The sequence below is a fragment of the Gadus macrocephalus genome, chromosome 22, assembly GCF_031168955.1.
Source record: "Gadus macrocephalus chromosome 22, ASM3116895v1".
NCBI classification, from domain to species: domain Eukaryota; kingdom Metazoa; phylum Chordata; class Actinopteri; order Gadiformes; family Gadidae; genus Gadus; species Gadus macrocephalus.
In genome coordinates, this window is record NC_082403.1 from 7,009,541 (window position 1) to 7,024,386 (window position 14,846).

General features: G+C 45.5%; 1 protein-coding gene across 1 annotated transcript; it reads left to right on the top strand.

Annotated features, from left to right (window-relative positions):
• Window positions 1–1,351: 1,351 nt before the first annotated feature.
• slc39a4 (solute carrier family 39 member 4) lies at window positions 1,352–13,538 on the top strand. The gene is made up of 12 exons (XM_060043404.1): window positions 1,352–1,768; window positions 3,503–3,919; window positions 4,436–4,643; window positions 5,248–5,441; window positions 6,025–6,214; window positions 7,059–7,231; window positions 7,694–7,876; window positions 8,610–8,714; window positions 9,058–9,112; window positions 9,670–9,822; window positions 10,454–10,641; window positions 11,377–13,538. Exons 1-12 carry the CDS (start codon window positions 1,559–1,561, stop codon window positions 11,503–11,505), a joined length of 2,205 nt encoding a protein of 734 aa, XP_059899387.1. The 5' UTR covers window positions 1,352–1,558; the 3' UTR covers window positions 11,506–13,538.
• Window positions 13,539–14,846: the final 1,308 nt, after the last annotated feature.

The following is a 14,846-nucleotide window of genomic DNA, read 5'->3' on the forward strand; positions in this document are numbered from 1 at the left end:
GAAACATAACATGGCTTAATACATAACACGTACAAAAACAGGTAAACAATGCAAACAATGTCTCAAGGACTTGGGGATGAAAACATTTGTGGTAATAGATAATTTAGTGTTGAGGTCATAGCATTATCAAAAATATGTATATTGGGGGTTTAGTGGATTTTTGCTCTCACAAAGAGAACCTTACTTACGTTTAATAAGAAAGATAAAGTAGACACCTGTTCTCCTAAAAGAAAATTAGCGTTATTTTTTGCCATGTGTACCTCAAGAATGTTTCCAGTAAGTAAGTAGGTACAGGTTGTTCAGGAAATAAAGCCTGACAACATAGCCATCCATATAAAATCATATTGATGTAATTTGAACAACCTGTGGAGAACAATACAGTGTTGTGTCCGAGGTGAATCTGTCAGAGACTTTGTGTTTAGCATGCTACACTTTCTTAACGTTGTCAATTTTTGACTCGCTGGAATGTAAGCACCATGGAAGGAGGAGCAGTGTAGATGTCACGAATGAAATGCGATATTGACTTTGACTACCCATACAAACCCTGAAAGGGTCACGCGATCAACAATTCATTTGTTTTCTCATGTGTTGCAATAGTTCTCATTGTCTAGCTTCAGCCAGTTTTGATCCATTAAACAATGTTTGGTCCATCTTCGCGTGCAAATATGACAAAACAAAACTATCAAAATATCCTCATTGTCACGCGACAATGTAGTAATGCGATAAAAGAATTAAGTGAATAAAAGTGATATAATTTGTGTTTATGTTGACATATTCCACAGTTAACTTTGATAAAAAAAGCCAGAATCTTCTGTCTTCAATGTTCGATATTGTGAAATAATATAACTGTGACTTGAATGCATATGCAATCGTTTTTCTCCATAACACTTCTTTGATATGAAGATCAACCCAACCCGCCCCTGCCTTCTTCTTGGCCCCCCTGCGTCCCGGTTAACTCTACTGTGCCCCACTGCCCACCTGTTTAAAGTAGGTTCTGATTTGTTTATTTCACTGCTTATAAGAATAATGAATTATTCATAACTTAGTTGGCTTCTTAGCACTCTAATTTAGAGAACCCTAGGCCCAACAAGCCTGGATCATGAACTATCTTAGTATTTGTTGTTTTTCTACTTCTTATGTTCATTGTGGCCTTATACATCTCAACTTTTTCCTATAACATGATTCGAAATTATTCTAAACTATCAGCGTGACTGCGAAAAAGTTTAAAAAAAAAGAAAAAAAAAAAAGAGTGAGATAACGCAAACGCTGACTACACTAATGTCAGCCACCAGCCACGATGTCAGTCTTTAGATGAGACATTCCCCAACCGACTTCCGCGTACAGTCGACCGCCAAGAGCCACGTCTCGGCCAATCAGAATAGAGAGCCAAGTGCACTCAAGTCTCTTAAAACTGATAACGTTATGGCTCAGCTTGTACTGCAGGCGCTCGCGCTTGGATGTCAGTGAAAGTCCAGCTTCGTCTGGGAATCCAACACAATTGTAACCAATTAATTCGATTAATTTTTTGTTGTTATTTTTCTTTTTCTACTTTGAAACAATGTTGTCTCACCCGTTGCTTGTTTGCGCCGTGGTGTTATTCGCCTGTATCGGTGGAGCGCCTTGTACACAGCCGGGTATAGAGGATGCTTACACAGACGTGGTCGGTGTGGTGTCGCCGGGAGGAGAGCATCTGACGGAGGAGTCCGTCCGCTCGCTTTTTAATACCCTGGAGAAACGTGTGCAGTGCGGTGGAGTGTCGTGTGAAAAGGTACGGTGTTTATTGTGCTTCTGTGCCCGGGCTGCTCCTCCAGAGTTAGATTAGCTGTACTGTACACCGAGGGATAGGGTCGAGGTCCAATAGTGTCACTGTCACACGCACCTGTGGCCCGCCATGTTCAGCTTTTAAAGTCTGTATGGACAATTCCTGCTTTAAAAATATTGGCTTACGACATTTTCTAGTTTACATGATGTGTTGAAAGTGTTCTCAAACATAGGCCTATAAATAAAAACAAAATGGCTTATATTTTATTTTTCTTCTATAACTATCATCTTCTATCTACTATTCATCTTTTAACTATAGGCTAACTACTATAATGAAAGCAATAATAACAATATTTATTATTATTATTACTTTTATATTTGGGATATTGTAATAGTGATAATTATTAATAAACTATTAATTAATTAACAACCAAAACATTATCTTAATTTCCTTCCTTAATGTGTACCGTTTAATCCGTTATTTTACCCAACAGCTGCGAGATAGTCCCATAGAAGGGTTTAGCAACATGTCCGTTTGTTTGGAGGGAAATTATAATCCTTGGACTGTTCTGCTTTATGCAATCTGCTGCACGTATGGTTCAGAGAAAAGCTATAGCCTTCTGTCAGTCAGGACATCAACCAGACGAAACTAATTCACATCCTTAGTCCTATCCAAATCAATGCAATTGTAGGCCTATAACTTAATCCCAGCTTCAAAGGGTTTAATATAGACAGCAGTTGTTTAGCATTGCAAATTTCAGTTCAATAATGATGTACAACTGACTAATAGTAGCCCTTAACAGTTTGAAGGGATATAAATATGTCAAAAAAGTTTTGAAAAGGTGAAGGTCATCCTTAAAGGAAACAGGATTTATTTTATTTTTCAGAAAAACGTTTCTTCCCTTATTCCAGTTCACTGAGGTTCTTTATGTCCCTATGTCTGTCACTTATGTCTGTCACAAATTAAAGCAGCTTTATTAAAACAGCATATATGAAACCCAAACCACTTAAAACAGGTTTCTTGGGTTTAAGGACCCATAAAATATGCAAAATATGAACTGAAGGCTTTACTGGACGATACGTTAAGAAAGATGTGTCATTGTGCTGTGATAGCATTGTAGCTAATGCTACCCTATGTCATGTCTGCCAACTGAAAAAACACTAAAGACCTGAATTATAGTTGTTGTACAGCTGAAATCACTGAATTCATACCATCCTTACGAAAAAAGGACTGAATTATGGATTACTAACATGCTAGTGAGTATCATTTCAGACATGGGTTATTGAACCCTGTTGGTATTCAGCCAACTGAACTTTCTTTCCAGTAATGTGGAAATAGACGACCTACCGTGGTGAGGAAAGATAAGCTGGACTCAGCATGACCTAAAACCGATCTTATCTGTCACTCGTGAAAGAGCTGATGGCAAACCTTGATCTGATTGCGAGATCTGCTTCTTTTGAAATCAAGGTTTCCGTACAAACATTGATTTATTCAACATTTCTATACGTTTTGTGTGACACGTTTTACAATTCATTTTATTATAATCAGGTCTACCAGTGATGTATCATTAACGTCATGTTTCTGTATTATTATGATCCGGTAGTCATGCAGTACAATCTTTCCATGACATCTCATTAAAAGTGGCACCGCGTGTAGAGGACTCCTAATTGTCTTTTATGCTCCTTTAACGATGGTTGTTGATTGGGGGCTGTATAAACAACCTTCCGTGGCCTCCTGCAGTGCGACCTACCGGGCGGCGTCTACCAGCTCGTCGGCAACCCCTCCGCCCCCGGCGCCGTCAACGTGTCCCAGTTCCCGCCCTTTGCGTCCGGGTGCGTCTTCTACCTGAGCGCCCCTGCTGCGGCCTGCGCCGCGGTCAGGGCTGGGCGGTGGGCGGAGGAGACCGAGCTCTTCCTGGACCGAGTGACCCAGCACGTCCACCCCCACGAGGAGGAGCCCCACGCACACCAGGATGAGTCCCACAGCCATGAGGGAGGAGGAGAAGAAGGCCACCATTCGGAGGAGGAGGAGGGGGGCCGCCATCTTGCGGGAGAGGAGGCCGCTGGGCACCAGGAGGAGCATGTGGACGTGCACGGATTGGAGGCCCTGATAGAGGAGATGGAGAAGCACTATGTGCCGCTAGCGCTCGCCAACGAGGTGAGCTCAAGACGACCACACACACATTGCAAAAGTACACACACGTGGGCGCGCACACACACACACACACACACACACACACACACACACACACACACACACACGGTGTGTTTTGAGAGTAGGTTCCATTGTTTAGATTTGATGCCAGATTTGACCTCCAGATTGCGAGTTGGGAACTGGGGTCACCATTTAGTAGACGCTTGATCCAAAGTGATTATGGATAGGAGTCATTAAGGAGCAGGGGAAGGATGTCTACAGGGAGGCTGCGGAGATAAGGACCCTATCCGCTGCAACTAAGGGGTACTGTAACTTGTGTGATGATATATGGTTTATATATTTGAAACTGTCCCAACTTCCAACTTCCTGGGTCCAATTTCCTTGGTTCAAACATAAGACGGAATGGAAAAAGAATGGTTTATTTTCTTTTTTTTTCTTGTGTCATTTCTTGGCAATGGTCTAAAAATAACTCTTTTTCTTTTTTCCCTCATGTGGCTGCATCATTGCTGAAACAACCAGGAATGTCTGACGGCCGACGACATCATGGCAGAGATTAACCCTCTCTCAGCAGGCCCTGAACAGGAAGTAGAGCGCGGTGCCGTGTTTGGTCGTGTTCTGTACCATGCACTGATTGGTCACTGCTTCACCAGACATCCCCTGCCTGAAGAGGGCTACTTCCTGGAATACATGATGGAGTGGATGGGCTCGGATAACTTCACTGTCAGAGGTAAATCCCTCCCAAAACAGGAATGACCATGTATGTCTTGTGCTTAGACATTTCCAGTTGTACAAAGTAAAAGTCCTGCCATGTTATAAGTCACGGTTGACTCTGAAAACTAAGCAGAATCAGAAAATGTAAGTAAAAAAGAGAACTATTATATTCAACTGGTTGAATTTAATAAAAATACAATGTAACTTTGCACATTCAAATTCTACCCCAGATACAAAAACTCAAAAATAGAAAAAGATTGAAGTGAAGGGAGATCCTTACTTCCAAGTTTGACATTACTACCAGAAAGAACCACACTGTAGTTACGAGTAGCACCAATATAATGTAATTTCTTATAATAATCTAAAATAATATTTAAATGGGTCGATAAATGAGCCCGGGAGGTGACCTGGGAGTAAGCGCGCTTTAGTAAGCAGTAAGCACGCATGCGGGTTATAAAACCCCCCCGCATGCGTTTTATAACTTGCATAATAATAATACAATTATTCAGCTCCCGGGCTCCGAGGTAGGAGAAACATTGATGCATTGTATTTCATTGACGATATCTAATTTCTGAATTGAATTGAATGCATAATTCCTCCAAAATGGGGGCTCCATATAGGGTTGGAGACTTTGATGAGAACCCTGCAGATCGGACCCAGCGATGACCACCATCACGACCACGGCGAGGGGGGTCACCATGACGACCACGCCGTAGACGACCACGCCGGGCATGACCACGAACCCGGCCGCCGCAGGAAGAGGAGTAGCCACGGAGCCAGAGAAGGACAGGAAATGAAGTTGCCTGGGGCAACGGTAAACGCACATGTACACGTCGACCTTTCTCTTTCAGAACGTCAAATAAATAAATAATATGTATGCATTGATAATTCTTTTTTGTTTGGGTATTTTTAATTTAGTTTATTTTGTATGAATTCAATGCATCAGTATATATTTATACTACTACTTAGAACACTATCTAAGGCTGCATCGAAAGGTAACACGTCTGCGGCCATTTTGGACCCGTAAACTACAAGCTTCGGTGTGTCGCATAGACGTCGTCATCGTCTCGCCGTCCCTCCCCGTTCTGTGATTGGTTCCCTATCTCAGGCGAAAATCGGATCCATGGAATCCAGGCTGCCCAGCAGCGCGAAATGAAATCGCGCGCAAGGCAGCATGGGTACACCCAGGCTAGGGTAGACTGATCTATCACCGTACATCTGGGTGGAGCCTCCAACTTCTAACGGCGGATCCATTACACATGAAGTTGAATAAGAATCTGAAGAATCACTCACACCTGGTGGTTAAAACAGGCTCATTAGACAGCTATCCTGAAAACAGTCTGTAGTGTACAGCCACACGAGGGAGGTAACCCATCTTCCATCCCTTCCCTCTATAGCCCCGGTGTTTCTCAGCCCAGGAGCTGCTGCTGATCCACGGCCTGATGGACAACAGCTCAGACCCGGCCGGTATGAACCGGTCCGATATGGCGCGGCTCAGCCCGGCGCTGGTCCAGCAGATCCTCAGCCAGGCCTGCAGCTCCGGCGCCGTCTCCCCCCCGAGGCACGACGGACTCACCCAGGCAGAACGTAAGACACCCAGAACTATTGTCCAGTAAGATCTACCTCTCTCTCTATCGAAAAAAAAAAAACTTCTATATCACAAATTCAGAAATCACACCACACAGAATGTGCCTTAAAAATAAATAAAAGAAAAGACTTAAAACACTAATAAAACATTTAAAAACGATTTTCTATGGCGTCTTCCAAAACTGCTCTAAACTGTCAACATCTCTGACGGAGTGGTCTTCTAGCTCTAATGAATATTCATGAGCTGTCCCTCGATTGGCCGGTCCATTCCACCCTAGTGTCTCTATTTGGCTTCTCAGACAACTTCAACCGACTAATGTCTCACTCTCAGCTCCATCTCATCCTATCGCTCTCTATATTTCTCTCTCTCTCTTTGACTCTCTCAAGTCCAAGTTCATCCAAAGCAGTCACCTCGACAAAACATGTGAAACAACTTTGTCTCTTCCCCTCTCCCCACCTTTTTCGTTCCCCCTCTCCCAACCTCTTCTCTCTCCCCATCTCCCCTCCTCTCTCTCCCCATCTCTCGCTCCCCCTCTTCCCATCTCTCGCTCCCCCTCTCCCCACCTCTCTCCCACCCCCTCCTCTCTTTCTCCACCTATCTTGTTCCCCCTCTCTCCTACCCCCTCCTCTCTCTCTCCCCCTCTCTCCTCATCTCCCTAACTATCTCTCTCCTACCCCCTCCTTTCTGTACCCCTCTCTCCTGCCCCCTCCTCTCTCTCTCTCTCTCTCTCACCCCCTCTCCACCTCTCTCTCTCTCACCCCCTCCTCTCTCTCTCTCCTACCCCCTCCCCACCTCTCTCTCTCTCACCCCCTCCTCTCCCCTCGCCCTGTCCCCCTCCTCCAGGTTACATCTACGCCACCCTGGCCAACGTGCTGATCACCCTGACCTCCATGTTCGGCATCGTGGTGCTGCTGTGCACCTCGTGCTCCAGCGTCTTCCAGCTCATCATCCAGCTGTGCATCAGCCTGGCCGTGGGCTCGCTCACCGGCGACGCCCTGCTGCATCTGTTGCCAATGGTAACGCCACCGTGACCACGGCAGCACCGCATGGCTAATGGCCGGTAGACTTACTGCCAAAGATGGACTCCAAATAACACCTTGGAGGACTTTGACTTATTAAACAGGAAATTTGAGTTGACAAGGAGGTTTGGAATCAAGGCTAAGTGCTAGCTTTAGCATCAGGCCATTGATACCAGCTCCATTTTCAAACATTCTGCCTTTTTCTAAGAGGAGAAACATTTATTTCAAAGGCTAAATATTTATGCATATTTTCAATCAGAGTAAAGTGACAAATTGGCTCTGATCAAACAGAGTGGTGTGGACGAGCCATCACAAGCCACTTCAAAATCAACTACCTAATAGTGACAAAGACATCACACGGGGGCGTGGCGATCCACAGCACACCCGACGGTAATCCACACACCCCTCTACCTTCCTTCTCACACTGAGCCTCTTCTCTCTGTGGGTTTGCGCTGCCAGTTCCTGGGATTGCACGGCCATGAGGGTGGAAGCCACGCGGACCACGAAGGGGAGAGCATGGACTACGTCTACAAGATCCTGGTGGTGCTCGGGGGGATCTACTACTTCTACCTGATGGAGACCATCTTCTCTCTGGTCACCCGGAAGAAGGAGGACCACCACCATCACCCGCACCATCACGGGGTACGGGGGAGTCAGTTGCTGACACACACACACACACACACACACACACACACACACACACACACACACACACACACACACACAGAGTAACGCGCCAGACCTACAACACTCTCGTCCAGGTAGCCAGCCCGTAACCTAACGCCTGTCCATACGTGGTGCAAAGAACTTGAGGTATGAGTGAGTGCAATCTCAGCCCTCTAGGGGGTTAGGTGCGAGGTACTCACCGCAGGTCCACAGCCACCGTAGGCGAACAGCTCTCTGTGTGACACGCCGCGCCGGCACCTCGTCTCCAGGTGACGACCAGCCCGCACTATGAACCCCGCCGTGTATTTATGAGCAAAAGTTCTGTCATAGCAGTGTCTTGAACAACACTGTGCGTCCTTTGTGTTAAACCTCCGAGCCTCACCTCCAGAGACTCTTCACTCAGGTCACCACTTCCTGAGACTCTTACCTGCCAACTCAGCTGTTGCCATTTATAGCTAATGAGTACCTCAACACCGCCCCCTCTGGGTGATATCAGTACTGACCCTAACCATGCGCATAAGCACTTATAAAGCCAACCCTATTCCTCGTAACACATACACATACACGTGTACACAAACAAGCTTACACACTATATATAGATGTATTATATATGTTCCAAAATGAAATGTTCCAGAATATGCTGTTCATCTTCAATTAATACTTTTCGAACCTCCTGTCATACTCGTTCTCTCTCTCCCTCTCTCTGAAGGAGGAGGCGGAGCCTCATCACTGTGACCATGGGAAGGTTCTGGAGATGTATCAGCAGGACAAGATACAACAACAACAGGACCAGTCCATATCCCAGGCTGACCTGGTGTGTTGGGGCTCACACACACACACACACACACACACACACACACACACACACACACAGACACACACACACACACACACACACACACACACACACACGCACACACACACACACACACACACACACACACACACACACACACACGCACACACACACACACACACACACACACACACACACACACACGGATCCCACCACATACTTTGCATATTGCTTTGGACCGAAACAATTACACAACCCATCCCTTTGTAACGTTACGTCTTCATATAATGTATCATTTAATTATTTAGCTGAACCTTGGTAAATAAAACGTACATAATATAATGGGATGTGTACCTTTCAGGTTCCAACTGAGACCAATGAGAAGACTTTCCCTCCACCCCTGCAACGCAGCAGAGGTAAGAGTCACATGACGACCCACAGAATAATGACCAGGACTCTGGCCTCAAACACCCAGCCGCTGCCCACCACTAGAGCCGTTTAGCGTGATAAGCGCTGAGTAATAACCCCTTGCACATGCAGACAACACGGTCGTCCTGTCTGCGTTACACTCTCTGTCCCTGACCCTCCCTCGCTCTCTTTCCTCTCTTTCTTGCTCGCTGTATTTATTTTTCAACCTCCTTTTCTTCATTTCTCTCTTTTGTTCTCTCTTTTTTGTTTCTCTTTCACTCTCTGCTTCTCATCCTTTATTTCTCAGTTTTGTTGGTAATGGATTAGTTGAATTTTTTGTTGAATTGTTGAATTTACTACATTGTGCATCTCTGTCCCCTCTCCTGACTCTCCCTCTCCCCCTACCTCCCTTATCTCGCCCTCTCTCTACCCCATACTCTCCCCATCTCTCTCCTCCCCTTCTCCCCACCTCTCCCCTTTCTCTATCTCGCCCCCCCGGTCCTCACTCCCCCTGCTTCCCCCCCTCTCTCTCTCTTTGTCTCTCCTCACCTCTCTCTCCCTCCAGAGCAGCGGCTGCTGCCCTACATGATCACGATCGGCGATGGGATCCATAACTTTGCCGACGGCCTGGCCATGGGCGCTGCCTTCTCCCTGTCCTGGAGGTCGGGGCTAGCCACCTCCCTGGCCGTGCTCTGCCACGAGCTGCCCCACGAGCTGGGTACGCGCACGTGAACACACGCCCGCCCACACTCGCGCACACGAAGACCCACAGAGGACGGTGTCATGGTCTAACAGCTGCATGCCGTTATTGTGCTGACTTATATCCACTAAAGAATACATGGTTCAAACGCAAGCCTGGCATGTCCGATCTGTTGGTACAGCCCTCATCGCACCGCAGCAGTCACAAGCCTATCATTTTCCTTAGCCTACGGCCTCTGATAGACAAGATGGAACTTGCAAAACGCAAGAGGGAAGAAACCCTGAGAAGGAACACAGAAGAGGGATCAGTTTCGTTGGGAAACTCAAAGTCAAAGTCAAAGTCATAATAAAGAACACTTTGGCTTTGACTTTGACTTTGAATTTTTGTTTTCCGGGGACGGACAGGAAGGAAATCGTTACAGACATAACGTAGGAGTTAACACCTTCCCTCTCCCTCTCTCTGACTCTCTGTGTCTCCCTCTCCCTCTCTCTGACTCTCTGTGTCTCCCTCTCCCTCTCCCTCTCTCTGACTCTCTGTGTCTCCCTCTCCCTCTCTCTGACTCTCTGTGTCTCCCTCTCCCTCTCTCTGACTCTCTGTGTCTCCCTCTCTCTCTTTCTGACTCTCTGTGTGTCTCTCTCTCTCTCTCCAGGCGACTTTGCCATACTGCTCCACTGTGGAGTGTCGGTGCGTAACGCCCTGCTCCTGAACATCGGCAGTGCCATGACCTCCTTCGTGGGCCTGTACATCGGCCTGTCGGTGGCCACAGACCTGGCCACCAAGCAGTGGATCGCCGCCCTTACTGCCGGCCTCTTCCTCTACGTGGGCCTGGCTGACATGGTGAGCCCGGTCAAGTGTCGGTTGAATGCCCGGTGGGTCGGAAAGATCTGGATGAATGGCGATGCTACTGTGGCCATCTGTGATTTAGGATTGGTCGCATGAACCTGAACATGAACCCATGAACATCACAAAGGGTCGTCTTTCGATTAGTTCCTGTGACCTGGTACTAGATTAACACCAATCGAAACAGGGTTTGTACAAGCCGTGTGGTAGTACCATCACACGGCTTGTCAGACTGAGTATTTCTCAGTCTTTTACACTTACACTTTCTCTCTCCCCCAATCTCTCTCCTCCTCTCCCAATCCCTATCACCCTATCCCTATCTCCTCTCTTTCCCATCCTCTACCCTATCTCTCTATCCCCCCTCGGACCCTTCCCACCTCCTCCCCATCTCTCTTTTCTCTCTCTCCCCTCCCTCTTCTCTCTCACCCCCTCGCCCTTGCCCTCTCCCTCCCCCCTCACCCTCTCGCTCCATCTCTCCCCCCCCCCATTGCCTTCACCCTCCTCCCCATCTCTCTTCTCTCTCTCCCCCTCGCCCTCTCTCTCCCCCTCACCCTCTCACTCCCTCTCCCCCCTCCATTGCCTTCAACCTCCTCCCCATCTCTCTCTCTCACCCTCTCGCTCCCTCTCTTCCCCCCTCCTTCGCCATTCACCCTCCTCCCCATCTCTATTATCTCTCTCCCCCTCGCCCTCTCTCGCCCCTCTTTCACCCCTCTCTCGCCCCTCTCTCTCCAGCTGCCCACCATGATCCACAACAACAGTAAGAGGCCGTGGCTGATGTTCCTGCTGCAGAACGTCGGCCTGCTGTCGGGCTGGGGCATTCTGCTAGTGCTGACCCTCTATGAGGACCAGATAGGAGTCTAACTCTAACGCCAACACACACACACACACACACACACACACACACACACACACACAGAGTCAAGGCACGGTGTACTTAAAGGTGAACCAAACACCCTGTTCAAGCTAATGTTAAACCCCGCCCTCTATCCAAATGTAAACAATAGACCTTCTGTCCTTTTGTGTCCAACAGAGCAGGGGCTATGTTGCTGTCAAGCTTTCGCCATCTTATGCACAAAGCAGTCTCAATCCCAGTCCCACGTTTTTTAAACTGTGAAGTTCGAGATTTACACAGTGCCACCTTTGATTATCGTACATCCCCCAGAATCACGCACACGGAAATGACGAGGACGGGCATGAAGAAAGATAGACAGTCCTCACACAGTGGATATGTTTACCCCAACCTACGTGGGTTGATGGCCTTTTTCTCTACAGGCACACAGCCTCTTGACAGAGGACTTCTTAGATTGGGGGGGGGGGGCAGGATAGTTTGGTGATTAGTAGGTTGTGGACACTTTAATCCAGAATGAATTGTATCGAATGCAGGCAGGTGTCATCAACGAGCAGTCAGGCAGCGGCATCAGTGGTCAAACCCTGAATTGTCTGGGCTCAGAAAGACCTCAACCCCTTAGCAGACTACATATAGGCATCCTTCAGCAGGATGTCCTAACCCCCCTAAATGCTCCTCAATGACACGTGTCTGAATTCAGCCACGCTGGATATTGCTGCTGAAAGCGAGGTGCTTGGTGCGGTTGCAGTGATGGGTTTACTTTGTTTGGGAGCATATCGGCACAGACAAATGTAAACCACTTACGGCACACGCCGTTGAAATCACCGCTTTGTAATACAGACTTAAGCTATATGACTTACACTACTACTGTTATATTTACGTTTGGATGGCATGGCATACTCTGACATGGTATGGGTAATTTTGGGTGATGTTTGGGTTAGTGTATTTTTCCAATTTTCTATGAAAACTCAGGGGTCAATCTATAGTTGAACTGTCATTTTCTGTTGATCAAATGTTACGGGAAAAAAGGGTTCTTTGGGTGTTGGCACTTTGTCAAAGAATGAAGACTCAAATACTTTGACGATTACTTGCATATTAGTGATGTATAATTCAATCCCAGGGCTTGTTTTCACTGGTTTCTGTGGTATTGTATTGAAGCATTAGAGTGTGTCCTTCACAACTTGACGTTTTAGCCCTATTCCTTCTGAGATCAATCAATAATTTAGCATGATGAGATACCAAATACATCTATTTGCCTCATGCATCCAGAATGCAAAACCTTGGCTTTGCACCAAATGACAGATAGTTGGAAAACAATATATCATATCAGAGAGTAGCCTGACCGTGTTAGGGCCTGTGTCAACATATGTCCTTTTTAGATTTTTTAAATTTTCGAAGCTATCATGACAGACATTCATGAAAAAAATATGAAAAATAAAAGTGGAGACGCTAGCCTTTCATGCTACAGCATTTAGCGTGGTGGTATGTGCACATAGAAACAGCTGAGCCAGATTGCACCCCTTTCATACACAATTATTTATGCTAGGAGGCCCTGGCCAGTGGGAAACAGTGTAAAGATGCTCATCATATAACATCAAGGGAAAACATTACATATGATGGACTGCACTAAGCAACACTACTTTTGAAATGCTGACAAGCCACAATACTATATTTCATGAACAAGTTATAATCTATTTATTTTCAATGATCAATGATCTAGGTATGCAATCACCATTCAATGTTATAGTTATATTTAACTTTAAACTCAGAAGTCCAGAGGTCCCCCCCTACGTCAACGACTGGGCCCCTGAGTGGTGGCCATTTTGAAACCAATGCTGGGTAAATGAAGAGTTTGGCCTTGTTTTTAAGAACTGAACTCACGCTTGTATATTTATTGCACTCAAATGTTTACAAAAATAAACTGATTTGATTTGTTCGGATGAGATAAAAACCTAATAAATCTTCATTCGTATAGGGATGCTCATTTCTTGTTTCTTTACTGCATTTCGCTTTAATAAATAATAAAGTATGCTGTGAGTTGAAATTCTAGCCAGATGCGTCAAAGTCAATTACTGAAACCTACAAACATTTAAAAAATGGGTGTGTATCTATCTTTTTATATCTATGCATATAAATATATATCACCTTAACAGGAATAAGGTCACCTTAACCTGGGAGAAGTGACCTTGCAATTAGCTGATAACTTCCTCCAAAGGAAGTGCTGTATTACTGGAAAGGTCCTACCTAGTTAGCAGAAACATATCGAAAGGGGCTGGGAACAAAGCAGACTTTCAACATTGGAGTAGCTAAATATATATCGATCAATTTCAGTGTTAATTATTCATTTTGTGAATCTCGGGAACACCCAGAAAGGATCTGAACATATATATATATATATATATATATATATATATATATATATATATATATATATATATATATATATATATATATATATATATATATATATATATATATATATATATATATATATATATATATATATATATATATATATATATATATATATGTATTCCTGGACCTTTCCATTAATACAGCACTTCCATTGGAGGAGAGGTAATCAACCAGTAATCAGCTGGTTGCCAGGTCACTTCTCCCAGGTTAACGTGACCTTGGGCAGGGCCTTGGATTGCTGACGTCTCATGACGACGACAGGAACTTTGTATGGCAATGCTGTAAAGCTGGGGTCAATTCTGGTGTCAATTATTCATTTGGTGAAACTCAGGAACACCCAGAGAGGATCTGAACGTACTACGGATATGAATACACTTATTTTCTTTCCTCGTCCGTAACCTTGCCTTGCAGCAATCCCTAGGTCTGATAATCATCTTCTTTATCTCTATCTGCCTTTGAGTCCGCTCCCAATCAGAGTCCAACACACACACAACCTGCATATCATCAGAGAAACACATGCGCACACAGAAAACTCTCTCTCACACACACACACAAATAATGGCAAACTTGTCTACATGATGAAAATCATATTTTGTCATCATCATCAAACGTGCGCAGACGTTGCGCTCAACTAAACTCCCAGTTTGACTACATCCACAATAATTATCCTTTATGTGATAACAGCTCTCCATACATACCCGACAGCTCCTCATAGCTGTAAACAGCTAGAGCATGCCGCCATGGTCATTAAAGACGACATTGATTATAGCATATTGCTGCTGACTCAGATCTACCTGCTCCTAGCGCACTCTGCTACTCAGCAATTTCCACTTTACACATAGAAAGCAATTTGTGTTTTTGACATTTTCTACCTGGGTGGGGAGATGGTTATTCTTCGATCTGAAGTACATGTCTAAAGGGAATAATAACCCGACGAGCA